General features: G+C 56.7%; 1 protein-coding gene across 1 annotated transcript; it reads right to left on the bottom strand.

Moving 5' to 3' along the window:
- Positions 1-4,426: 4,426 nt before the first annotated feature.
- Positions 4,427-25,527, bottom strand: LMNA (lamin A/C). The gene is made up of 12 exons (XM_018088608.2): positions 25,080-25,527; positions 9,370-9,526; positions 9,056-9,181; positions 8,778-8,948; positions 8,551-8,676; positions 8,217-8,437; positions 7,921-8,125; positions 7,689-7,796; positions 7,405-7,524; positions 7,226-7,321; positions 5,207-5,461; positions 4,427-4,520 (listed from the first exon to the last, which is right to left on the bottom strand). Exons 1-12 carry the CDS (start codon positions 25,427-25,429, stop codon positions 4,488-4,490), a joined length of 1,968 nt encoding a protein of 655 aa, XP_017944097.1. The 5' UTR covers positions 25,430-25,527; the 3' UTR covers positions 4,427-4,487.
- Between the last annotated feature and the right edge of the window lie 2,271 nt (positions 25,528-27,798).

The following is a 27,798-nucleotide window of genomic DNA, read 5'->3' as shown; positions in this document are numbered from 1 at the left end:
CCCGACAGACGGACACGGGGCTGCACAGCTCCAGCCCGCCCCGCCCCGACAGAGCGACGCACACCCCGACAGACGCACCCCACGCCCCGTGTGGGCAGGGTGGGTGCCCACCGGCACACGCGTGGGCACCCCCCTCACCACCCCACGCGCACCACTGACACCCTCATCCCCTCGAGGTGCAGGGACACACCTCTGCCCCCACACGTGTCCCGTCCAACCCCTCTCCTGACACACTCCTGTGCCACCATAACTACATTGGGGCCCTTCACCCCAGTTTTGCTCTCTGCTATCGGCAACAAGTCCCTGCACCCCCATCTCAACACCTCCAGATCCACACCCCATCCCTGCGCCCCCACTTTTGCACCCCATGCCAGCACTCCGATATCCACATCCTGTCCCTGTAACCCCACCTTTGTCTCAGTCTCCCCATTCCCACTCACTCATCCCAGACAAGTGCTGCTGGCTCTGGCTTCCTGCACTACCTGCCTTTGGGGTGTCCCAGAAGGGGGTTTGGGGCACAGCAGTGGCACCAGGCCTCCAGTGTGTCCCCCCCCAACAGCACCCACAAATTTTGGTTGATGACACTTTGCCCCTTGGAACTTCCCTTTCCAGGAAATCTGACCCTACTGGTGCCAGCAGATCCCACTTCTGCTTTGGAACTTGCCCCCTTCTCCTTCCCAGAAGTGTGAGAGTGGGGTGCCCTGAGCCCCAAAAGAGGATCCTCAGCCCCCACTTCCTCCCTCTGCAGCCACCGTCCCGACACGACTCCGCAAGTGACTTTACCCCCAGTCCCCGCTGCACAAGCACACACGAGGCACTGGGAGGTGCCAGTCTCTGCACAAGCTGGGGTGCAGTACCAGCACTCCCAAAAACAGCAAGCCTGGAACAGGCCCATCGATGGGGGTGCCTGCCCTGCTGGGGCTGGGGAGCAGAGCCAAGTGCCCCCCCAGTGGCTCCCTGGTTCCAGTGGTGTTCAGGAGCCTTTCCCAGGGAACTGTAAGGAGCTTGTGCCTCGTGCCTGCCAGCACTGGAGGCTTATCTGGAGTCTGCTGTAGGGACCTCTCCCACCTCACGGCTGAGCCACAGGCCCCGAGCCCTCCCTGGTCCCCTCAGGGGGGTGAGGGTCCCACAATGTGCAGCACCTTGGGGTGCAGCCTCAGGGAGTGGCAGCAGGCACAAGCTCAAATCTTAACTCCCCTTTGGGATTAGTGGGGCAGCCTGACCTTAATCCCCCCGGGTACGCAGGGGCCTGGAGGGGCCGGCATGGGACTGGCAGGGCCCCCAGCACTTGCCTGGCCATGCCCTGGCTGGTAAACTGGTGGCTGCCAGACACTGGGGTCAGTCCCAGCTCTACCCCATCCCAGTGATTGCTCCAAGGCTCCCTGTGCTAGACTTTCCCCCAAAAAACCTGGTGGTCCTCAGTGTGTACCCAAACCTGGGTGCTCTCACCCAACCACGCACCCCAGGGCACCTCTGCAGAGACTGTGACACTCAGTGCACAAGTGAGCAAGGCTGGGCCATGGCTCCTGCTCTGGGCTCCCATCTGCCTCCTGGCAGACTCTGGGAGAACCTGGAGCAGGGCTCAGCCCCATGGGACAGCAAGAGAAGCAGGAGAAACCCCACATTGACTCAGTGCTTTTGCTGGAATGGGGCTGGAGCTCTGTCACGGGCTCTGTCACTGTCCCCATAGGGGTGTGTGAGGTCTCTGTGGGCTGTACATGCTCCCCACGGGGCTGTGCAAGGTCCTTGTGGGGTATGTATAGTCCCCATGTGGCTCTGTAAGCTCCTCACAGTGTGTGTATCATCCCCATGGGGCTCTGCAGTGTCCCTGAGGGTCTGTGCAGGGACCCCACAGGTCTCCAGCTCAGCCCTTCCCCAGTGTGACCCAGCCCAGGGGTGTCAGGACACTGGGGTCCCGTGGGGGGTGCGGGAAGGATCCGGGGCATTATTTCCTTGTTGCATTTCCCCATGGCAGTTCCCCATGGTAGTTCCTGTGTCTCCTGGCTTGTCTCCTCCTGGCAGCATGGCCAGGCAGCAGCACAAGGTCCCGGCTTCTCCGTGGGGCTTCTCCCTGCCGTTCCAGAACCTGCTATTTTTGGCACAACCTCATAACTTTTGGGGCCTGGCAGTGCCAGGCTAAGAGCTGGGATGGATCTCCATGGAGGGGATGGGCTGCAGCATTCTGGGGGTACCTGCCCCAGGCATGCCTGAGCTGGCAGAGACAGGGGGCCAACGGGGCACAGGCAGGGGGCCAGTGTGTCCCCTGCCAACCTGTGAGAACCTGCCTCTGAGAACTCCTTGCACCCCTCTCCTGGGAGGGGACATGGCATCTCACTGCATCCCCCCCACAAGCCCACCTGAAGCTGGGAGGTGGCAACAATGCCCCAGAGACCCCCTGACACCCCCTACCCTGTGAGCCTCAGTCCTGCTGCACCCAAACCCGGGATGATGTGGCCCCGTGTGGCTTGGGGGGACCCAGGTGTCCGAGCGCTGGGGCAGGGGGTACCCCCAGGATGGGCACCCCAGGCACCTACCTGGCTGTGCCTGCGCCCCGGCCGCCCGCCCGCGTCCCCTCACATCGCGGCTCCCCAGCGCTGTGCCTGGTAAAGCCGATTATGCGCCGGCTTTAAGGCTCTCCTTCTCCCCGGCATCGCCTCCCACCTCGCTCCAGTGCCTGGCACGGCCTGGGGGCAAAGGGGATCCCCCTGGCTGAGTGTGGGGGTCATCCCTACGGTAGGAGGAAACCTTCAGTCAGGGGCTTGCTCAGGTTCTGCCCCCTCCCCAGGCCATCCCATCCTGGGAAATATCTGGTCCCCAAAACCCCAAGGTACGGAAGGTCTGAGCCCTCACCGCAAATTCCATCTCCTCCCCACCAGTCCCTCTCCTGGGGCTGCCCCAGATCTCAGCATCCCACCCTTGGATAAGTCAGGGTGTGGGGGGCCACCCTGCTTCCCCCCATCCACAGTACTTGCTGAGCCCCCACCCTGGCTGTGGGGCTAAAAGAGATCCTGGGGGGATTCCTGTGCAGCACCTCCAAATTCCCCCCTGGGCAGCAATGATGACAGCACACAGCGTGGGAAGGGTTTGGCTGTATTTTGACTTTGGAAGGAGATACAGGCAGTAATACAGAAGCTTTGCAAGCATGAATACAATACACAACCTCCCCAGATCCCGCTGGAGCGGGGGGCTTGTCCTGGGACCCTGATCCTGCCCTCCCCTGCACTTGAGGCTGGGGGGGCTGCAGGCATTCCTCAATCAAGGCAAGAAGCCAAGGTCTCTGTCAACGGCTGGATGGACTTTTGCAGAGGGGGAAGCTGCTCCTGCCAGATCCCAAACTCCCCCTTGCTCAAACAAAACACCTTCCTTGGTGCCTTCCTGGCAAACCAGCCCTGCCTGGACTGAGCATCCTTCACCTCATCCCTGAAACAGTTCCTGAGCTCTGGCCACCGGAGACGAGTCCGACTAACCACAGTCGAGAAAAACTGGGGTGAACCCTGTTAGATGCAGTGGCCCCCAAAGAGAGGGACCTGGAGGGTCCCCCTGGTGCTGAGCCTGCAGGAGCAAGGTCCATCACCCCAGCTGCCAAATCCATCTGGTCCTGGGATGCAGCTCTGGTGGGTTTTCACTTCCCCTACTCCATCTCCACTTGATGCCATGCGGGGTCCAGCGGCGTTCCCAGCCTGGCCCCTGCCTCGGCTAAGGCACAACTCGGCTGCTTAAAAAAAAAGAAAGGGAACCCAAAGGGCACAAGGTGCCTGGGATAGGGAATATGGGGAATACAGCATGTGGAGCGCTGGGAGTGCAGGCAGGCAGGGGGCTGGGGAGGGGGCAATGGCCACGGAGAGACATGGGCATTGCCTGCAAGCTGCCAGGAGCCCCCACGCCAGCACCACCGGGAATCACAACTCAAAAAAAAAAAAAAAAGAAAAGAAAAAAGGGAATTTTGGCTTCAGATCCCAAGAAAAAGGGTTGAAAAAAAAAAAAAAGAAAAGAAAAAAGGGAATTTTGGCTTCAGATCCCAAGAAAAAGGGTTGTAAAGGCACTGTGCTCCACTCGAGACAAGACAGCAGCCCTGGCGGGGATGGCTGCACTTCTCCCAGTCCTATGTAAAAAGCTTTGGCAAAAAAGGTACAATCTAAAGAGCATTTCAGTTGTGATCTCCTCCTGCATGGCTGCTCCGTAAACACGATTCCTTGTTGTCTTTGGCTGAAGTTTTAAAAAAATTGTGAAGCTGAGGAGCTTTTTTTTGGTTTGGATTTTTTTTATATAGAAATAGATTTTTTCTTTACAAAAAAAAAATCAAAGCATCTTTTAGCACTTTTAATATATATATATATAAAATTCCTGCTATAGAAAACAAAAATCCCCGAACTTGGGTTTTGATATCTTTTTTTTTTAAGGGAAAAAAAAATCTTTCTTTTGCTTTGGGGAAAAAAAAAAAACACCTAGCTGGAGACGGGCAGGAACCACAGGAATGCGCCACAGGGTTACATGATGCTGCAGTTCTGCACAGCCTGAGCCTGGGAGGGAGAAGGAAAAAGAAGAGGGTTAAGAAGAATCCAGTGTCACTGTTTGCTCTGGCTGTGAAGTGTCAAGTGGGATCCTCCGCACGCCTGCAGTGTCTGGACTGTGCGTGCCCAGGGCTCGCCTCCTCCCTGGTCCTTGGGGTGCAATAAATAAACCCCCCCAGGCTGGGGTGTTCATAGCTCAGAAATTTGAGAACTAGTGGTAGGTGATACTTGAGGGTTATAATATTGACTGAGAGTATTAATATAGAACATAGTATAAATTAATCTAATATTATATAGATATAAAATATATGTTCAAGTGCTGAAGTGTTCACGTTACCAGCATGAACAACACTTAGCAGTGGTGGAATGAGTGTGTTAAGGATGGAGGATTGCTCTGGGGTGCCAAGGGGGAAGAGTGTGGGATGGGATGGGATGGGATGGGATGGGATGGGATGGGATGGGATGGGACGGGATGGGACAGGATGGGATGGGGGGGGAGCCACTATGGTCACATCCCTTTCCAATCCCTCTCAGAATCTCCGGTCCCTTACAAAGAGGCTTGTGCAAGGCCAAAGAGGAAGAGCAAAAGCAGGGTGAAGGACAGGAGGGAGGAGATGAGACCCCTACAGCGCTGCCCTGTTGAGAACGGACAGCACTGGGACAGCCCGGATCCGGGGTCTGGGAATGGCACTGACCTGCCTGCGGGGACTGGAGTTCCCCAGGAGGTAGTTCCTGGTCACCAGGCTGTCCCCGAGGCCAATGCCAGAGTCGCCCATGCTGCGGTAGCTGCGGGTGACAGTCACGCTGGAGGTGGAGGAGCCCGAGGACATGGTGTTGATGCCGGCGTTCTGGGTGCCCGACTTGTCGGCGGGCTGACCACACGTGCCGCACACGATCGTGCGGGAGCGCAGGTTGTATTCACCGGGGTCCCCAGAGCCGCTGCAGCTCCCCTAGACATGAGGGGGGACAAACAAAATGACCTTGAGCCCCTGCCCAAGTGTCCTCTGCACTGAACCCCTGCTCTGAGGATGATGGTGTGACCCCGGGGGGACCTCTTCATGTTACTCCTCGAAGAGGGTCCGCACTCACCCATCCTCTCCATCGTGTGGTTTAAAAACAATAAAACAGAATTGTTATTTTTGTATTTCTAATCCCAAGTGACTGGGGCTGGTGTGATGCCAGTGGGTGACCTGCCCCGCTGCCCTGTCCTCACACCCCAGGCTCTCAGCACACCTGAACTGTGCTCCTCTGAAAACATCCTCTTCTTCACCGTCTCGCGAGCTGGCGGCTGTCCACAGGGAAACTTGCTCTTGGAAAAGATTCAGCCTTCAGATGAATGGGCATCACTGCCTGCAGGAGCTTGGCTCCTCTGTCCAGGGATAATCAATGTAGAAGAGAATCACAGAATCATGGAATGGCTTCGGTTGGAATGGACCTTGAAGCTCATCTCATTCCACCCCCTGCCATGGACAGGGACACCTTCCACTAGACCAGGTTGCTCCAAGCTTTGTCCAACCTGGCCTTGAACACTTGCAGGGATGGGGCAGCCACAGCTTCTCTGGGCAACATGAGCCAGTGTCTCACAGCCCTCATAGAGAAGAATTTCTTCCCAATATCCCATCTAACCCTGCCCTCTGTCAGTGGGAAGCCATTTTGCCTTGTCCAAGGTCCCTCTCCATCTTTCTTGGAGCCCCTTTAGGCACTGGAAGGGGTTCTAAGGTCTCTCAGGAGCCTTCTCTTCTCCAGGCTGAACACCTCCAGCTCTCCCAGTCTCCAGAGCAGAGGGGCTCCAGCCCTCAGAGCATCTTCACAGTTCCTTCTGGATTTGCTCCAGCAGCTTCATGTCCTTCTTCTGTTGGGGGCCCGAGAACTGGACTCTGCAATGCAGGTGGGTCTTACAAGGGCAGAGCAGAGTAGGACAATGCACTAGCTCAACCCGCTGATACAGCAGCACTCTTCATATCCAGAGAACTCAAAGGAAAGAGGATGATGGATTCCACATTCTGCTCCTGCAGAGACCCTGGGGCAGCATCCAGCAGATCTCTTGCCACCTCTCCATGCATGATTCCTGTGGGCATCTCATGTGCAGGACACACACATCCTGTGCGATGGGCTGGTGGGGGCTCCTGGGCTGCAGCCAGGGATGTTTCTTTGGGAGAATTGGCTGCAGCTCTGTCCCTGGCATGCTGCCTACTCTCTGCCTGCTGCCTGTTCCTCTGCCTGCTGCCTGCTCTGCTCGCTGATCCTCCTGGTGCATATTTCAGCTCCATGAGGGTAATAATGGGCTGAGAAGAAGGACAAAGCCACCCCTGGATTTGTTCCAGCACCCTCGTGAAGCAGAGAGGACGGAGCAGCTGCTGCCGAGAAGTGTCATCCATCAACTTTTGTCCATCCCGTCCTCCCGGTGACACGGGGTACCAGCTCAGCCTCCCTCCGGCTCCTCCAACACCTTTCATGGCATGTCAAGGTTGCTTAGGGTTGGAGGCACCTTTCAGCAGGGTTTTAAGACCTTTTTTGGTGAGCAGAGATCTCCTCCAGGCGCCAGAGGTCTGTTGCCTTCTCTCAAGTTGTTGTTTCCACAGCAGACTCCCTGCTACCTTCTCCCATACGCCTGACCCTGCATGATGCTGAGCTGCCTCCCACCTTGACTGGGACCAGAACTGCATCCCCCATTGACCCCCTGGGATTACTGGCATTCCCAGTGCCCTACTTACGTGGTGATGGCGGTGGTGGATGCTCATTTCATCATCGTCCTCATCCTCATCATCGTTGATGATCACAGTGCGGACCAGTTTCCGCATGGCTACCTCCTGTGGGGGACAGGAAGGGAGTTGGGGGGTTCAGTGCCTGCTGACTCCCCATGCCCCAGCCCAGACGTGCCATCGGCTCTCACCTCCCCGTTGGAGTTGATGAGGGCGGTGCGCAGGCTGTCCCCAGAGCCCCAGCTGCTCTGGGCTTTCCACACCACGTTGCTGGGGGGACTGTGGGTCGCTCCAGCTCCTGAGGCCCAGATCTGGGGAGAAAAGCAATAGGAAAGTGACCTCTCAGATCTGCAGAGCCCAGAGCCCAGGAACATGGGTCTGTCACCGCAAAAAGCACACCCCAACTGCTCTGCATCACCAGTGGCCCAGCAGGACTTGCGATCTCGGCTGGATCCTCCACTGGGCAGTGACTCACCGTGACCACCTGGCCAGCCTTCAGGGTGAACTTCGGGGGGAAGCGGTAGGTGATGGGGGGATCGTCCCCATTCTGCCGCTTGATCTGCCAGTTCCCCATTGCCTGGTCCTTCAAGAGAGAGAGAGAGCAGTGACCCTCAGAACCCCAGTTCCTCCCCAGCTTGTCCCATTCACCTCCTGCCCATGGAGCAGGGCTGAACTTCACCCCAGAGATCCCCCTCAAGGAAACTCACCTCGTTGGACTTGTTCCTGAGACGGACAAACTTGCCCTCCAAGTCCACCTCCTCCACTCCGACACGGCCGCTGGTCCGGGCATGGTGGGAGAAGCTGGTCCGGCTCTCACCATCCTCCAACTTCCGCTTCTTGGAGGAGCCTGGGGTGGACAAGTGGCTTCGGGATGCACCTTTGTGGGAGGAAGGGCTGGGGGACAGCCTCAGCCTGGTAGAGGGAGAAGGGGAGATGGAGCCAGTGAGGACATGAGGGCTGGGACCCGCATAGCTCAGAGGTGGGTGCAGCGCCTCATGCTCACCGCTCCTCCTCGCCCTCCAGCAGCTTGCGGTAGGCGTTGATCTCCATATCTAGAGCCAGCTTGATGTCCAGCAGCTCCTGGTACTCATCCAGCTGCTGCTGCATGCGTGCCCGCATCTCGGCCATCTCTCGCTCCTTCTCGGAGAGCAGGCGCCGGTTGGTCTCACGTTCCCTGGCCAGAATATCCTCCAAATCATGTAGCTTCGCTTCCTTGGCGGCCAACTGTGGGGAGGGAAGGTGAGAGTGGCCACTCCATTCAGGACCATGCCTAGAAGGGGATCATCCCCAGGAGAGGACCATCTCCAGGGCAGATGTCCCAAGGAACCCCCGCTCACCTGCTTCTGCAGCTGGCTCACTTCTGAGGAGAGGTTGTCGATGCGGATGCGGGTCTGCTGCAGCTCCTCATGGGCAGCACCCACCATGTTGCTGTTCCTCTCAGCCGACTGCTTGGCGTTCTCCAGCTGGGGGACAGGATAGGGAGATCAGCATCCTCAGCACCCGCTGCCCACCAGTGCTCTGTGCGGCCGGGGGGAAAGGAGGGTATTGTGGGGGGGCTTCTTACCTTCGCCCCATAGGTCTTCTCCAGTTCCTCCTTGTAAAGCCTGATCTGGGCTTCGTGCTGGCTCCGCAGCTCCTGCAGGGCCTCGGACAGCTTGCTCTCAAACTCCCGCTGCCGCCCATTGTCGATCTCCACCAGCCGGGTCTCGTGGCGGCGCTTGGTCTCCCGCAGCTCCTGGGGACAGGTCAGGGGACAGTGTCACCTCAGGAAGGGGACACAACTGTGCAGAGCAGGGGTTCTCCCAAGTGACCCCATCACCGTGGCAGCACGTTGCAGCTCACCTCGCTGTAGATATTTTTCTGGAATTCAAGCTCTTCCTTCAGCGTCTGCAGCCGGTTCTCGGCGTCCACGCGGCGCAGCATCTCGTCCTGCAGCTGCTTCTTGGCTTCGTTCAAGGCACTTTCCAGCTGGCAGGGAATTGAGAAGGAACATCACAGTGGGCTCTGGACACCCCAGCATCCGGTATGGCTGGGGACCCACCATCCAACTGCATCTGCCCCACAGCCCCTTGGCACAGCGGGGACCTGGCAGCCCCCAGGTAGGGGAGGACAGAGGGGTCTCTGGGGAAGCTGGAGACAGGGCTGCCACTGCTCACCTTGGCCACCTGTCCCCTCAGATCACGCACTTCAGTCTCCAGATTCCTCTTCTCACCCAGGGCTGTGGAGAGCGCGGCTTCCTTGGAATTAAGCAAAGCCTCCACATCCTTGAGGCGCGCCTGGGCAGTGAGCAGGTCCCCTTCCTTCTTGGCATTCCTGCGGGGCAAAGGATGGCACAGGTTATCTGCATGGCAGGGAGAATCATAGTCATCAAGAAATGATGGAACGGTTTGGGCTCAAAGGGACCTTAGAACTCATCCAGTCCCACCCCCCCGCCATAGGCAGGGACACCTTCCAGTAGCCCAGGTTGCTCCAAGCCCTGTCCAACCCGGCCTTGGACACTTCCAGGGATGGGGCAGTCACAGCTTCTCTGGGCAGGGGCCCTGTGCCAGGGCCTCATCATCCTCACAGCCAGGAATTTCTTCTCAAGATCCCATCTAACCCTGCCCTCTAGCAGTGGGAAGCCATTCCCCCTTGTCCTGTCACTCCAGCCCCTTGTCCAAAGTCCTTCTCCAGTTTTTAAAGGCCCTTTAGGTACTGGAAGGTGCTCTAAGGTCATGTCAAGCTTCTCATCCACCAACACCTCCAAGTCCTTCTCCTCATGGCTGACATCAGAAACTCCCCCCTGAACTGTAACTCAAGCACACAGAGAATCATGTCCAGAGCCCTCTGATCACCCCCAAAAGAGTTGCAGGATCACCCCTAACACCCACTTGCCAAGGAGACCGGCAGGCCCCAGTCATCCAGCCCCAGTGTGGATACTGGAAAGCAGGAAGGGCTGGGGAGGACTGGGGGAACAAGAGGTGTCTCAGGATGCAGCCCTATGTGTGATACGCACACCCATAGCACGGCTGCACCATGAGAGACCAGTGCTGACCAGGCTGGGGCCAGAGTGGCACAATGTGACACGGTGGGACATGATGCAGCGTGGTGGGGACACCGGAGAACGTTGTGGTGTGACACAGTGGGACACAGTGGGACACAGTGGGACATGGTGCAGCATGGTGTGGTGTGGCAGAGCATGTGATATTGTCATGTGTGGCACAGTGTGGCATCATGTGACACAGGGCTGGATGGCACAGCAGCAGCTGGGGAGGAGCTGGAGATGCCCTGTAGCTAGCACTGCCCTACCGAGGCGAGTGGGCAGAGGAGCTTGTGGCACCCTGCCAGTGCCAGGAGCCTGGTGCCTCTCCTGGAGCAGATGGGGGGCACCGGCTGATAAGCAGGGGCCGGGGGCTGCACTGGAGTGGCCAGACCTCACCACGAGCTCAGCTGTTGCTTGGTGGGTGCAGAGCTGTGGCACCTCAGCCACCCAGCACAGGGCTGTGGACAGGTCTCCCGACCTCCAACATCACCATCCAGACTCCTACGCCATCCTGGCTCCCACTGCCCTCCTCACTTTTCCAGCCCTCTGACAGCAGGTCAAGGCCATTCCTTACAGTCCCGATGTGTGACCAGGGAATCTGATCTGACTGTACCACCAAAATGCAGCCTGGTGCTATTTTGGTAGGTCCTATAAAAAGAAAAGACCCAAACGGCCCCCAGCAGCCACCAACTCCAGAGTGGGATTGTCATCCCACCTCCCTCAAAATGGGGTGTGGGACAGGTGGAGGTGGGATGTGTCCCGGGACCAGTTGTGGAGCCCCTAGGCTGTGGGTGAGCACTGGCCAAGCACTGGCTGCTCGCCAGCCCCAGGGCACATTCCTGGGGCGGGGAGTGCACACCCACGCCATGAGATCATGGGTCACAAATACCAGGGAGCGGGCGGCGGCACCACTGGCACTCAGCCCATCCCAGGGCAGGGTCCAGAACACCACGAATGGGACCCCAAGACCACCAGGAATGGAACCCTAGGACCACCAGGAATGGGACCCCAGCACCAGCAGAGAAGGCGTTCCCTGACTCGCAGGGATGTGGGAACATCCTGGCTTGGCCAATAGCAGATTTTCCTGCATTTCTTTCTGTTTCCTGACCTGAGCCAGCATGGAAAAGTCATTCTGTTATTTTGCAGACTAAACCAAAGGTTTCAAAATCCCAAGCTACTGTTTTTAAGCATAAACTCCACTTTGTATCTCAGGATGAATTCTATATTAAAAGAGCAGGAATTCAGCTTGAGGAAGGACAGTTTGAAAAAATCACTATTCCTACATGTACAGTAACAAAATTCAGAACCACTTTAAGTGTCGCTGTCAGGAAAAGCAGAGCCCAAGAGCCTCTGGGAATCCAGAAGCAGCTTGAAGACTTTCTTGGAAGTGCGTGAAGATCCATCTTCTGCCTTTGTTTTCATTTCTGAAGGTTTCTTTCCCAGCCCAGAACACTTTCTGTTGTGGTGCAAAGGGCTCAGTGTAACATGCTGGATCTGTGATAAATTATATGATGTTTTTGTGGTCAGATTTTCATATCATATTTAATGATGTGCACAGAGTATGATTTCATAGTCCATGAATTCCATAAAATAGCCTGGTTTGTGCCTAAATAGCATTTAAGCAATCTTGAGAATTTGGAATTTAGTCTGCAGTGGAATAACTGACCAAGAAATGGTGCTGGTCCCCGTTTTCCAGAGAACTACAGTCCCACTTGCTGGAGCTGCTGCTGGAGCTCTGTGCCGGGTCCTTCCTGCACAACCCACTCCTTTCATACCACTGACTCATAGGACAAGAATGCCAACTGGGAGCAGCTCCGAGGCTCCAAGGCTCACTGCAACCAGTGTTTGAGGGTGAGTGTTCCCATGTGGCCGTGACTCGTCCCCACAGCCAGTGTGGCCACCCCGGCACTGCCGGCGGGGTCCAATCCTGCCGTCCCTGATGGAGTGAACTGCCCTGTGACTCCAGGAAGGGCTTGTCCGGGGCGTTTTGCTGCTGCAGCTCTTTGTTGTCTGTGGAGGTTTGGTACAGCCAGGGGGCACCGGCTCTTCAGGATGGGGCTCTGGAACGTCCTGAATCCTCCAACTCTTTCAGGGACAGCAGTTTCATTAAGTGACAGAGGAGAAAACGCTGATAGTTACACTTGTGTCTCCATCAGATTGTCCTTCACCAGGGAACAGAGGGATCCAGGGCTCTGGGCATTGATGTCTGGAAAGCCCCATGGTAAATCCCAGATGACTCAAGGACAAATCACTTTGCCTTAGAAGCCTCCCATGCTCAGCTCTGGGTTCCACCATGAGGAGCAGAGCCGGGAGCTCAGAGCTCACCAGCCATGGGGCTGAGCTTGGGGGCAGTTCTGCAGGAGGGAGAGGGGTGAGGAGTCCTGTCCTGTCCTCTGCTCTGGCAGGTCCAGTGGTCTGTGTGACTCGGCTTCCTAGGACCTGAGCATCTTCCCCCCTATTCTTTCCAAACACACCATGGCCCTGAATGTGGTAGCAGCTTCCAGATGAGCTGTCAGTCCATAGGTGAGTCCTCTCTGGTGCCAGGGACCCCAGTGCCCACTGCTCCATGCCAGCCCTGTTGCTCCCCACTCCAGCCCAGCCAGGGCTTTGAGTTTTCCCTTCTCCTCCCCTCAGGTCCTGCTTTTATTCCCCAGCAACCTCCCAGTCTCCAGCTGGCGCTCGGCTAAAAATAAAAACTTCCATGGCAGCTGTGTTGCTTCCACTTCCATGGAGTAGGGGACAAAGCCAGACCTTTCTCCTCCTCCCTGAGGGTTCCACTGGCCTCCCCATCCTGCCTGCTAGAGCCTTAGGATCTTGTGATCCCAAATCCCCCAGGGAAAAGGGAAGCAGAAACTCACCCCAGAGGGCTGGGTGCCTGCAGGCAAGACATGGGCTCAGTGTCCTACAGGATTTGATCCCCTGTGCTGGGACAGCCATGGGTAAAAACAATCCAAGAGGAGAAAACACAACAGAAGCATCAAATCCTCAAGAAACAAATGTCTCAAGAGAAAAGATGGAGGGAAAAGGGGCCTCAAGATGTTTTATTTTTAGCTTTTAAAAGCAGGAAGGAGAAAAAAAAAAAGAATGAAAATTGCAGTTGAGCTGCCAGAAAATCCAAATGTTAATGGAAAGTTGGATCTGCTCTGGCTGCGCTCAGCACTGACAGACACGTTGACTGCGAAGCCAATGCAACAGATTCAGAGAGGGCTCAGGGACAGCCCCATAGAGCACGATCTGCTACTGCTTGCCCCCACTCTGCCCCAAAATCCCAGCCCAGAAACCTGGCAGGTCTGGGCTCTCCCCCTGGAAAAGTCAAGACAGGACAGAATCATCAGAGCTCATTGAAGCAGCTTCAGGCACAAGCCCACCAGGCTGCTGGAAAGATGCCAACCCTCTCTGAGATGCCAGAGCCCACTCCATGCATTTTTAGGAAACACCCTTTGGTTTCCACCCTCCACTATTAATCCCTGTGAGTGTTGCTGAAGCTTGGGCAGCAGCGGGCTTCACATGCTGGAAGGGGACAAATGGATGGGCTGGAGCCAGTGGAGGTGCAGGCATTCCCCTCCTTCCCTGCTCCAAATTGCAGCTGCCCCACCCTGGAGAATGTGCCAACTCAGGGAACTCGCCAGCTCATGCCCCATCCATAAATCTTTACGCACATCTGCAAATCCCCTGGGATTGCAGGTTTCAGTCCCACCTGGCTGCCAGGGCCCACATCCACCTACTCCTGGCCACGCTACTGTAGGACCGAGAACGCTATCCCAGGAAAGGCTCTTGGTACGTTTACAGCTTGGGAGCCCAAGGTAGAAGAGGCAGCGTGTGTCCTCGGAGGTCTGTCATTGCTGGGAGGACCCAGAAAACCTGCTTTGCCCCACCTTGAGCTGGCTGCTCCGCATGGCACTGCCTTCAGTGCCATGGATAGGTCCCAGGATCACTGCATGTATCCCAGGGATCACTGTCCTACTGCAGGGATCACCCCACTATACCAGAGACTGTTTCTCCATCAAGGATTGTTCCCCCATACCAGGGACCAGGGCCCCACAGGATCTCAGGGACCAGGGCCCCATAGGAACAAGCAGCAGGGACAGCATGAGGAGGGGAGGACTTGGAAAACCTCTGTGGTGGGGCAATGGGAATGTGGTGAAGCAGCTTCTCCCAGCTCCTGACTCATCTGTGCCGCAGCGCCTCTGCCAAATCACCAGGATAAACACAGGCTGGTCTCCTAGCAGGGGAGCTGGAAATAGCCAGCGTGATGTATAGCGAGGACAACATCCGCACGGAGACGGTATCCTGTGGGGCACCAAACCCCTGCCAAAGGGAGCTGGGGATGCCAGCATCAGTCGTGCTCATGGATGCACAGAAACAGCTCCCACCCTCAGGTGTCAGCGGTGCCAAAGACCCTTCCTGGTGCCAGGGTCAGTGCTGGCCCCGATGCACATTCCTGGCATGCTCATCCCTGGGGCTGAGGGGCTTGTTCAGCCACATGGGACCCCAGAGGGATGAAAACAGCTCATTGGCATCTCCCAAGAGCTGGACTTCCCCCTCCTGGAATTGGGATCTGGCCTTTCCTTGCCTCCTTAAAATGAACCAAAACCGCTGTTTCATTGGAAACTAGGAAAAAGCATTTAATGCAGATGCAAATGGATCCCCCAGGCTGGCATTCCACAAATCCAAGTAATTCCTGTCCCTCCACAAGCCCCATCACCAGGAGCTGGGAGCTGTGGCACACACAAACTCCAGCCCAATGGGACCTGACCACAGCAGTACCTCCAGGGATTGGCCACACATGCCCCTCCTGAAGGCTTGAAGGAGCTTTTCCCCTTTCCCTGGATGCATCAGAGCAAACGCCCCGTGCCCACTCACCATCACCCCACAGCCTCTCCCCTCATGATGGGAGAAGCACTTTGGCTTCAGCAGCACCACAACCAACGGATGCAGGAGGTGGCTGCAGCATGGACCGACAGCCCCGCAACTGCTGAAAAGCTGGAAACACATTTCCGAGAATAAATAGTATATTAATTGTTTAGAATTAATGGTGTTGTAGCTCGGTGCTGGCTGGAGAGCCCCAGTGTTGCTTGTTCCCTGTCCAGGCTGTCATGCCAGCTGGTGACTCATCCCAGCCTCTGCCAGCAGCTTGGAATGGAAATCCCAAGTCACCAAGTGACACTGCTGTTTGGGCTGAGTCCCCCCTAGTAACAGGAGGGCCCGTGGTTTTGGAGAGTGGATGGCATTACCAGGGGGGTTTTGGAGCTGGAAAAGGGGGTTTTGCCCTTTTGCCATGTTGGAGTCACCAGGGGAATGTGCAGGACTTGGCTTTCCACCGCCCACATTGCATTTTTGGGAGGAGGTTTGCGTCAGGCATAAATATGTGTGTCTGCACAGACAAAGGGCAGGATTTAGACCCCATGGACATGTGTCCCAGCTTGGAGCAGGCATCACAACGTCCCACCAGGTCTGCCAGTGCCTGGCTGCCTGTGAAACCTCTCTGTCACCTGTGGGACCCCCCACTGCTGCCTGTGGAACTCCCTTTCCCAGCTGCCTGTAGCTTTTCCAGGGAGCAGCAAGCCCCAGGAGACAGATGCAAAGAGGATGCAAAGTGCACGGGAGGATCAGCTGCTGGAGTCTCCAGTGCCGGGAGTGCACAGAGCCTGGCACCACAAAATGAGGGCAGGATTTCCCTATGGAACCCCTCCACCACCAAACCATGGGTTAGCTGGAACAAGCCTCCAGGCTGGGGTGACATGCAAAGTGCTACCAGTTGAAATTTGGTTTAGTAACCGGGAATTGTCTGCATGGCACCAGGAAAACCTGGCCAGTGTCTGTGCAGGTCTGGGGGAGATGGGCTGAGCCTGGGGTTTCCAGAGGGAGGGCTGGTTCCTCCCTTCCAAACACTACATTTTCCACTGAAAAAAAAAATCACCAAAGACTTGAACAGGCTGTGCAGGGCAGAGGTGGAGTCACCATTCCTGCGGGGATTTAACAGACGTGTGGATGTGCTACTTGGGGACATGGGTTAGCGGTGGCCTTGGCAGTGCTGAGGGAACAGCCAGACTCAATGATCTCAGAAGACTTTTCCAACCTAAATTATATGATTCTATCTCTTCGTAAACCTGAACATCTCAACTGCTTAGAACGCCATGATCAAACACTGGGCAATCCCCACCAAACCCCTCCATTCCAAACACACCAGCCTGCCTTTCCCTGGCTTCCCATGGAATTTGAATCGGGTTATCTAAAAGACATTTGATTGAATTAAACCATCTTAAATATAGATTAAAGCAATAATGCCCTTCATCAGGAAAAAGGAACTTGCTAAAAAAAAGCCTGGAATTGTGCTGGAAAGAGAATTTAGAGACATTATTCAAATATGTGAATACACCACCTTCCAAGCCACTCAATTCCACCTTCTGAGTTTCAGTAGGAAAGGCACAAGAAGAAAGCTTGGAATCGTGGAATATCCTGAGTTGGAAGGGACCCACAAGGATCGGCTATTCGAACTCCTTCAGAAGACATCCCCGAAAATCCCACCAAGAGTGTTGACAGTTTGTTTTTCCAATCCAGAATTTCCTAACAATTTGTAGGCAGTATATGATACAAAAGCCTGACTAAAGCTTTTGGGAAGAGAAGGGAAGAAGGAAATTCCAAATCTCACCATTGTGAGAAGTGAGTTTATCATTAATATAAGTATATATCATTAATATAAGATATTAGTATATTATTAATATAACTGTATTATATTTAATGTAACAACAAATTAACAATTACACTTTGGACTGGATGAAATCGAAGGAGTTTTGCTCAGCCTTGACTATCTCACTGCGACACCGCAAAAACCAGTTTTGCAATAACTGGGCTAAATCTCAATGGGATAGTTGTGGGTCTTTTTTCGTCTTTTTTTTTCCCCCCTAAAACAGCTCCGATTGTTGCACCTCCATGGAAACCCCAGAACTTTCCATTCACTTCAATACATCCTTCTCCGGATGAAAGAGAAACGCAAAGCCCGTAAACCTCCACCTCAAAGGATGAAGACAAAGCACAGATTCCCGGTGTTTCCTTGGGGGATTGGGCATGGCCGGAGACTTACAAACAGAGTTAAAAACAAGGAGCTTAGTCACTCGTATTAGTCATGTCTTCAGGAGCACTGGGGGGAAACAGCCGCAAGCTCCTGTTTCACTGGGAGCTGGCAACATGGCCAGCACATGGGGCAGTGGAGAAGAAGCAGGGATGCAATCCCAGCCCCAGGAGCAGGAAAACATGCTGCCATGGAACAGACATTGACTTCTTTCCCTCTGCTCACACATGCAGTCCCTGAATGCAAAGGGGTGATGGGAAGGGATGAGATCGCTTTGTATCTGCTGCATCCTGACCCACAGTGGGAACACAATCCCTGCACAAGGTGGGACAAGGTGGAGAGGAGCCAAGAGAGGAGCCAAGAGAGGCAAAACACGGAACAAGCTCAAGGCCTTCTTTTTTCTCTCCAGTAGCAGCTCACGTCGTTTTCCATAAGATCGGGTACGCAAAGCTTCCAGCCAGCAACATTTGCTTAAGAAACAAAGTGGGGGATTGTTGGATCCAGCTGCCACCCGTCTTCCTGGGAACAAAAGGGTTTGCTAGCCCGGCTCCAGCAGTGCAGATAAAGGCAGGCGAGGTGTTTACACTGCCACAAGGTCTGTTTGCGTGTGGCGGTGGCAGCGAGGGCAGTGCGAGCTGCGCTGGAGCTGCTTTGTTTGTGCGCTCCGACGGCCGCTGTGAGTCAGCGCCGGCACTGTGAGCTCCCACCGCTGTCAGGGTGGCTGCTGGGATGGGATGCGATGCAGGGATGAGCAGCGCCAATATTTTGCTGTGCTCTGCCATACGCTCTGCCCACTCTCCCCTCCAGCCTGCATGTGCCGGGACGCAGCCCAGACCTGCTCTGGCACGTGGGCAGGAAATAACCACTTCCCCAGAGTAAGGACTGAAGACGTGGCATCCCTAGAAAGCACAATTCAGCCCCAATTGCTGCTTGCACAGAACTACCCTGCAAACAGGGCCGCTGTGAGAGGCTCCGGTCTCCCCACCACCTCCCTCCTGCTCAGCCCCACGTGCCCACATCACGCTCACCACTAGGCAAACACAATCCAGCTTTTTCCACAGGAATGGCACAGCTAAGGCTGGGCTGTGAAAAGCGGCGTCTCTGCCCTGCAAATGGAGGGTCTGGGGGCCATCTAGATGGTAAAGCACGATGCCAAGGGGCAAGGTTGCTCTCCACAATGCTCCTGTTCCCTCCTAAAGCCCACAGCATGAAGGCTCAGCTTGGAAAACTCTCTCTAATTTCTCACCGCTCAACACGATGCCCTGCAGCAGAGCATCCTCACACCCCACAGATGCTGCTGGGGAGCATGTCATCCACTGTCCTGCCAGGAAGGCGAGCGTGACTGCCGGAGCAGCGGGAGCCCCCCAAACGCGGCCCCACAGTGCCACACCCTGCTCCAGCCTGGAGACATGCGGCTGAGCGTGACTCATCCCCCTGCTCTGCCAGGGCTGCTCCAGAGCCCTTCCACAGCCACGGCGAGCCCACTGCACTGCAAGGAGAGGGGGACATGCAGCTCTTCCCAGTGGGGACTGGCAGCTGCAGTGGGGCAACTGGCCACCCTCAGTGCCCATGGGCACTGGGGCCAAGTTTCCTTTGGGCTCCCATGCCTTTGAAGCCCACGTGTTACACATTCACACCAAGAGCTTGGATGTTTATTTGGGCTCACATAACTCAGAGATGGGGTTTTAAGGGAGAAAGTGTGTCCTTACACTGTTATTAAATAACCCCTCCAACAAACTGGAAGCTCCGAGTTCCGGTCAAGCACCATGGTAGGGAGACACCAACTCTTCCTGACCAGGATGGGGACACTAAACTGGATGGCAGGAGGATGCTAGTGTGGAAAGAAGGAGCCAGAGCAAGTGGCTGGAAGTGGCTCCTGTTCAGGAGGGTGGAGAGACCTGTGCTATCAGAACCTTGCTCATACAGAGGTGCTTCTGAACCACTCATAGCCCTGACACAAAAATTCAACAGCTTCAGGAGAGCCCATGTTTGCTCCTACCCTGGCTCTGTCACCTCTCTGCAGGTTCACGGCACCAACACCTGTAGTTGTGCAACCCTGTTAGTAAGGAAGGTAAAGTACAGGCAGGGCAGCATCCATCTTGCACCCTGGGTGCTGGGGAACTGTGTCCCTGCTGCTGTCACAACTCCTGGCTCTACTCACCATGGGAAGGCAGAAACAGGGCATAAGGACTGTCTGCAGCTTGTGGAGGACACTAAGGGCATCTTCACCTTCCTCGTAAAGACGAAATTGGTTTATGATCGAGAACATGCAATGTTGACTCAGCCTCGCCCAGGAACGGAGGTGTCCCAACCCCAGCTGGGTTTTGTGGTATCTCTGCGGGTTGGGTTCACTGCACTTCATTAACCAACTTCCACACCCTTTGGCTCTCCTCAACACCCACAGTGCTGGATCACACCATGGGTTCACAGACATGCTGTGACATCCTTCACACACAGGAACTAGGACATATATACATATTTTATGGAGTGACAGGGCAAAGAGAAATGGCTTTAAAATGAGAGGGCAAATTTAGATTAGATATTAGGAGGAAATTCTTCCCTGTGAGGGTGGTGAGACCCTGGCACAGGTTGCCCAGAGAAGCTGTGGCTGCCCTGTCCCTCAAAGTGTTCAAGGTCAGGTTAGGGCTTGGAGCAACCTGGTCTAGTGGAAAGTGTCTCTGTCCATGACAGGGAGATGGAATAAGATGAGCTTTAAGGTCCCTTTCAAACCAAACCATTCCATGACTCCATAAACTTGGGCTTCTCCTGGGTGGTTGAGAGCCTGGCTGTCATACAGAGGTCTCTGTACTCAGGGCTGCTGCTTCCACCACACCAAGTGGGGCAGGGGGGCTGTGCCAGCCCCCCACAGTTGTTCAACTTCACACTGGAGCTATTCAACCCCGGGCAATGAGGGGAAGGGAGCAGAGGCAGGTGGGCACCCAGCCCCGACACTCCAGTGAGTGGCTGCGGGTGTCTGACGGCAGCTGCAGACAGAGACAGGTTTCACATGGCACCAGCCTCAGCTGTTTGGGAACGTGCTGAGCTTGTCACAGAGGAACAGGCTCAGCACACAGCCTCACAAAGAGAGGATGGCGAAACAGGTAATGTAGTCAGTGGCAGGACAGCGGGAGGTAATTCCCAGCTCATCCCAAACCCACTGGGCTGACTCTTCTCAGGCAATCCTCTGTGTCAGCCCTAATTTTGTACAGGACCAGGGGAGAGCTCTGGTGGCTTCCTCCTCTGCTAATTGCCAGAAGCAGGGGAGGAAATTGCAGCTCCCAGAGGGCACAAATTCAGCAGAACATAGACCTGGCAGCCACCCTGTGTGTCCCACCCCAGCCACGCCACCCTCTCCATCTGCCTCCCTGAGCACCAGGTCAGGAACAACTCCCGGTTCTCTGGGCTCCAGAGTCTGAATGTTGATGGCATTCAGACAAGTGAAGTGACACGTGCGAGGCTGAAAAACACTTGTGGCAGCACACGGGACCAGAGCAGGCTGGGACAGGATGTTGGGGATGGATCCCTTCCCACACTAAACCCAGCCCCGATTCTCTTTGCAATCGTTTCTCTTTAAGCCCCAGCTCCAAGGATAAGATCCTTAATTTGAAGAGTGGATCCTATCGACATAAAAAGTTTAGGGCAGCAGGATTTCCTCTCACTCCCCTCATCCCCCAGAACAGCAAAGGAAAGAGCCGTGGCTGGAAGACGCTGGCAAATGCAGCAATGGGAGTGGGGCCACAAACCAAAAGTGCTGGAGCCTGTTCCTCTGTTGAGGTTGTCCTTGGGAAAAAGAGGGGCTGGATGTTTGCACGGGCAAGAATTCCTCCCTCCCAGGAGCCCAGCCATCCTGAGCTGTTGCCTGCAGATGTCAAGGGAAAACCAATGTTTCTGCGGCGCTGGAGACTCACGGTGGCACATTTAAGAGGGTCCCAGAGGGGCAGGGGGGTCCAGCCCAGCCCAGCCCTGTGTCACTGACTCCCCCAAAGCATCCCCAGCTGTACAAGCTGCTCTTTGTTTGCTCCAAAAGGGCAAAGCCTCCTCCCAGCTAAAGCATTCCCTCCCTGGCAGGGATTCCACGAGGCAGAGGGGGGGAACAGCCCAGGAGCCGGAGGTTTCACCCCACGCAAAATGTTCCAGCACAAGTTCATTGCTGCTAAAAGAAGGGCCTGGCCTCGTGGCAGCACTGAGTCCTAGTTTCCACCCCCTCCTCTTTTTCAACTAAATGGGTCCTGTTCACCTGCTCCTGCCTGGAGGGTCTTCACTGAAACCAGCACAGGGCAAAACCCCCTGGGCTGGGGAAGGGCTGTGGGGTTCACCTCCTGGCACCCCACTGCTGCCACCCTTGCTCTGCCCCTGGGTGAGCTTCCTCTTTCCACAACAACCTTTGGGAAACAGGAGATTTGTCCTCATTAGGTCCAGGGATGAGGTCTGGGCCCCGGGAGGAAGAGGCGCTGCCAAGGCACCAGCTTAATCGTGTTAGGGGCTGCAATTCAGGAAGACATCGCTCATCAGCCGCGGTGCTAACAAGGGCTGGTTCCTGCCTTGGAGGAGGGAGCTGGTCCCTGCATGGCCAACCCTCACCCATGGAGCAGGCACTGAGCCCCCCAGAAGGCCTCTCCTGGAGGTGCCCAAGGGCCGCATCCTACAGCCCTTGCACTGACAAACACATCACACATCTGGTATGGGGTGAACCCTCATGGAGCAAGGCAAGAGCTGTGGATCCTGTTCACCCCATGAGTCAGGAGTCAGCTCAAGGAGAGGGGGTGATGGGCAGAACCGGGCACAGAGCATCTCTCCAACCGCCCAGTGCTGCTCTGGAATCCAAGTGTCCTCCAAGAAAGGGGACAGAAGCTCGAGGACACCAGAGACAAGGGCATTTCAGACTGGTCCTGTCTCTCCCCATGGTCTGGGGTGCTGCCAGCACCCCTGAGTCACCAGCCACCCTCACCGCACCCTCTGCTTTGCTTCAAGTACAGCTCCAGCATATCCACAGGCCATCAAGAGTTGGGGACACACGTGGAACAGGGCTAGGCAGTGCTGCCTGGAGGTGTCCCTTGTCCTGGGGCACAGCCAGCACCAGGCTGCACAGGGTCCCTGTGCAAGGAGCTGAGTGGGCACTCTGGGATCACCACTGGGAGAAGCCAAACAGGCAGTGGAAAGGTCCAGCCCAAAGGCAAAGCAGTGGCCAGGGACAGAGGAGTGGCAGGAGGGAGAGAGCAGGCAGCTGCCTGCACCTCCCAACTCAGCTCTACCCAGAGCCTCCTCCACCCATGCAGCTCTTGCAGCAGTGTGTCGGTACTGGTTAGACTGGTCCCCTGTTTGCACAACCTCTCCCCCTCCAGCCAGCATCTCTTCCCCCACCCCAAACAGAGAACCCAGCACTGTGCCACATCCAGACACATCATGCAGTGGCACCCCCAGCCCCCCACCCTCCCTCTGTGCTGGCGAGACAACCCCTGTGGTGAGCAGCGGTGATGCTGTGGGTGCTGATAACACCACCCCGAGTGCCTGCCCTGCGGGAGATACCCGGTGCTTCCCCAGGGCTGACAGGCACAGTGAGGGATGCAGAGGGCTGCCAGTTACTTATTAGCCAAAGTGTCACCGTGTCAAGGTCAGACCAGGTGCTGACCCAAGGGCTTGGGGTGGGCAGAAGAGCCGGCAGAGCAGGCACATCCCTATGCAAGTGGATGTCAGGGAGCAGAACAAAACCTGAGCAGGTCCTTCCTGATCCCGCCAACAGTTCCAACCCCTCCAGAGAGTCAGTCTTGTGGCTGCCCCATTCCCCCATGCCCCAAAGACTTGGGACACCACAGCCAAACTGAGCCCGACAAGCAGCATCACGGCGCGGCAGGCAATCATGCCCTTCTCTGAGCAGCACTGCCACATCAAGCAGGTCCCCACGGACACGAGATGAGCTGCAGCCCCTTTGCAAAGGCTATGGGGACTTTACTAGGGCTTTGGGAGTTGGAGAGCAGCCCTGATACCGTGCCCAAGAATGGGGACACACCAGATGCAGGAATGAATAGCACCGGCTTCCCCCGCAGAACCGCTCTTCCACCTCACCGACTGTGACTCAGAGACGACTCAACACAGAAACACCCCTGTCCCCCCGAGCCCCGCACACCAATCGCTCTCCAAAACCCACCGAAACCCACCTCCCAGCCTCGAGCTGCTCTTTGGGAACCCCCTCGAATCACAGAACTTTTTTCAGGGGTTTGTCAGCGCTCAGGAACACGCACACAAGCTCCCGGAGCACAGCCCATCGCAGGGAAAAACTCCACACCCATTTTCCACTCTGCAGCACAGCCAGCTCCCAGCTCCCCGCCAGCCAAGGCTGCGGGCTGGGCATTTTTTGCAGCCCTCGAAAGATCGTGGCCAAGATAGTTCTGGGTTTGCATAAGGCAGAAAAAGCCTTTAGACAGCTCAGCTCCTCCTCCCACCAGCACCCGGATCCTTGGGATCTGGGAGCAGGGATCTGGCAAGCAGCAAGTGGGACAAGTGAAGCTGGCTTATCCGAGGACGGAGCTGCAGTGGTGCACGAGAAATAGAAAGTTAAATATAAATAAAACCCCGCACAGCTTCTGGAGACGTTTGTAACAGGCAGCACGTTCTCTCCCTCCCAGTAGGTGGAATATTTATGTCATCTTCTGAGGAAAGCTAATTTTAGCCTCATTTGGTGCAGACTCAAAACGAGGTGTCCAGAATAAGAGGCGAAAGATCAAATGGAGGAAGAGGGGGTTGTCCCGACACTGCCCAGCCCGGATCCGGCCGCGAGCCAAAGCTGATGACGGAAAGGGATCCGCTTGCTCCTTCCACGGAGCAGGACTCGGAGCTCTGAGTGCTACAGGGACACATCCTGACACTGCATGGGCTGGCAGAGCCTGGGGGAAGCCCAGTGCCAGCCCCTGCCTGGCCAGCAGCGACACTGGCCAGGGAGCCCCGTGTCCTCAGGGACCTGTGTCCTCAGGGGACCTGCACTGGTCACCGGTAACAGCCCTGAGGAGGGGAGGGCAGAGGCACCCAGTGGCAGCAGGGAGGGGCCCAGGAGGGGAGCATTTCTGATGGCAGGGAGGGAAAGAGATGAATCCAATGGGAAGCGGCTGGGGGGATTCGAGACTCAGTGTGGACTGGGAGCACATCACTCAGCAACAGCTGGTGCTGCCCCTGCACTGCTTCCCCCAAAGTTGGGGACCCCACAGAGTGGGAGCAGCTCGGCACAAGGAGGGTTAAGGCAAACAAAACCCGAGCAGGTTCTTTAACTGGTGCCAAAGACAGCAGAGGAAAATAGGACGAGCAGGCGAGATCTGTGGGCAGGACAGAGCCAGCTGGCTGGCACCACTTCCCGGGCTGTGCCGGAGCGTGTTTAGGAATAGCTCCAGAATGACGAAGGCAGAGGGGCTGCCAGCCCGGTGCTCGTGCCCCGCGTCGCACGGACCCTCCCGGGGGCCCAGGGCATGTCTGCTCAACCCCAGCCCTGAGCCTTCACAGCTCTGCTCCCTGATACTCCCCCCAAGGGCATCCCGGCCAAAGATGGCGCTTGGAGAGAGAGCAGGAATGCTGAGAGAGCTTCTCTCCTCTTCTCTCTCCGTCCTCACCGTGGACACTCCTGCCCCAGCTGGGTCATGGATTTTTCCTCTCCCTGCCTCCTCCAGGTTGCTCCTTCTTCCCTCCCGGCTCCTTGCCAAGCATGACAACAGCGCCAGTCCCGCTGCGGTCCCCCCTGTTCCCAGGGCACTCACCACTGGGGGACCCCCCATTCCCAGGGCACTCACCGGGCTTTCAGCTCCTTGTGCTCCTCCCGGACTTTGCTGAGCTCCAGCTGCAGCCGAGCTCTCTCCTTGGCCACCGAATCCAAGGTCTTGCGGGCATCTGCCAGCTCTGACTCGTAGGCAGCCTTGATGCCCGAGACCTCTCGGCTCACCACCTCCTCGGACTCGGTGATGCGGAGCCTCAGGCCGGCGTTCTCCAGCTCCAGCGAGCGCACCTTGTCGATGTAGACGGCCAAGCGGTCATTGAGCTCCTGCAGGTCCTCCTTCTCCTGCAGGCGGGTGATGCGGGTAGGGGACAAGGGGGTCCCCGAAGCCCCGCTGCGGGTGCTCCTCTTCTGCGAAGGCGTCGCCATGGGGTCCGGTGTCGAGGCGAAGGACACGGCACAGGTCACGGCGCGATGTCCCACGCCACCCGCCCAGCTGTCGCGGCAGCTCCTGGTGTCTGAGTGACTTGCTTATATCCCAGCTGGGCTGTAACCGGGAGGAGGAGCTGCGAGGCAGCGGCGGGTGGAGTTATCCAGAACCTGGGTGGAGACAACTCACAGCAGTCCCGGCCCTTCCTTGGGAAAGGCATCCCTGGGAAAAGGGGGCTTGGGAGGGCAGCTGTGGGGGCACATCCCGGGGTGACTCCTGGTACACACACACACACACACACACACCCCCTTTTATAGGGTGATTCCCCTCACGGAGGCTGGCTTGAAGCTTGGGGGGATTTGGCACGGGCAAAGTGCACCCTGAGAGGGGCTGCAGTAATGAGCGCCCCCGGGACATCGCTACCCCACACGACAGGGGGGTGCATCTCAGCAGCTGCTGACCCCAGGATGTGTGGGGTCCCGGAACACCCTGAATGCAGGAGCCACAGGCTGCACAGGACCCTGGGGTAGCCCAAACTCTAGGGTGCAGGGACCCAAATACAGTCCCAGGTCACCCAAAACACCCTGGCCTGGGGTCTCCCTGAATCCTGAGGCATCACAGAGCCCTGGGGCACCAGAGGATTCCCCCTCTCCCCCCCCACTGGCTTTGCCCAGTTCTCTCAGCACTAGCTATCCCCCTTTCCCAGCTGTCCCCAGTACTAGCTGTGACCAGTTTTATCCTTCCTCCCAGTTTCTTGTGCCAGCTATGCCAGTTTGTAACTCCACAAATCCCGAGCACCAGTTGAGCCCAGTTTCCCCCCACCCCAATTCTCTGCACTGTTTCCTGCTCTCCTGACTCCAGCCATTCCCAGTCCCACCAGCACTCAGGCATCCTTCCAGTATGTCTAGTTCCCAGAATGGGTGATTCCAGGTCCTCTCAGGTGCTGGGAGCAGAGTCTGGGGTGCTCTGCCTCCCTTGAAGTGCTGCCAAGACTCAGGTGGTTCATGATTTCCAGATCTGCCACACACTTCCTGGCACCCCCAAGTGCTGCCACAGAGAGGGGGCCCTCTCGGACTTCACCCGTGTTTCCTTGTGTTGTGCTGTGAAGCTAATCTCTCCCGTGTCAGAGAAATGTGAGTGAAATGACAAAGGGAACAGAAAAGCAACCCTTTTACACCCTAGAAATGAGTGGTGGGCAGGGGTCCTGGGGGCTCCAGCTCCCTCCTTGTGAGCCCCTGCTTGGGAAGCTGGGCTCTGTGGCATTGAAAGCAAGAAAGGGAGATGCTCCCCGCAGCTGGGGACACTGGCGAGAGCCAGGGCACCCCAAAGCCAACCTCCCCCAACCGTTCCCTGAGGAGAGAGGGGTCCAAGGTCAAGGGCACAGGCAACATGCCGCTTCCTGAGCCACGGCTGCCTGGCTCCTCCTGTCCCTGCTGCAATCCAAGCTCAGTTTGCTTCCCGGCTCGGGGAGTGCAGCAGAGCCCCAGGCAGGCTGGGAATGACTCACACAGCAACGGAACAACACATGCGAACACGCAGCACACACAGAGACACACACGCGTGTGTGCGCTCCGGCAATGATTAACACGCTGGCAGCTCGTCAGTCCCGCCAGCCAGAGCACAGAGCGGGATGGGGAAGGGACCCCATCAGGCTTTTAAAAAGCAAAAATCAAACTTTCAAAAAGCAACAATCAAACTTTCAAAAAGCAACAGCCCTATGCCAGGAATCTGCCCCAGTGCCATGACAGAGATGGGGGGGCCGAGGGGGAGGTGGCCGGGCACAGCCCTCCTGGTGCAGCCACGGGAGGGGTTTGGGAGCTGGTTAGGGTGCTCGTGCCACCCCCCCCCCTCCCCCAGCCCTCCTTGCACCTCCTTCCCCATCCTGGCTCACAGGAAGACCCTCTTGGCATACAAAGTGCTGTGGGCAGGGGGTGACTGTGCCCACCCAGGGCTGGTGTCCCTGTGGCCCCGGGGGGTCTCGATAGGAGAAATAGAAACTCTCTTTCACCCCTCTCCTTTGTTCAGTCCCAGATGAATTCCCCTTTTCCTCCTTCCTCCTGCCTTCTCTGCTGTCCCAGGCTGCATTTCCTTCCCCATATCCTCCCATGCACATAGCCCCTTCCCTGCTGCAGAGACACCACAGCCCTGGGGACCCCCATGCACGTCACATCCCCAAGGCAGGCGAGAGTGGCAGGACTGTGCCGTGGGGCAGAGGACACAGATGGAATGATGGTGGTGGTGGCCCTGGCCCCATGGTGAGCCCTGCCGGGGCCATGGCCCCCCAGCGCTCCTGCCACAGAGTCTCGCTGCCCAAGGCGGGTCTGGCCTGCGCTCGGCTGGGCTGTGGCTGCCAAGCCGCGGGGCACTG

Source organism: Manacus vitellinus, unplaced genomic scaffold, assembly GCF_001715985.3.
Source record: "Manacus vitellinus isolate BGI_N305 unplaced genomic scaffold, ASM171598v3 scaffold_106_pilon, whole genome shotgun sequence".
Classification (NCBI taxonomy): domain Eukaryota; kingdom Metazoa; phylum Chordata; class Aves; order Passeriformes; family Pipridae; genus Manacus; species Manacus vitellinus.
The sequence above is the reverse complement of the archived record's forward strand: the minus strand, read 5'-3'. Positions and strand labels throughout refer to the sequence as shown.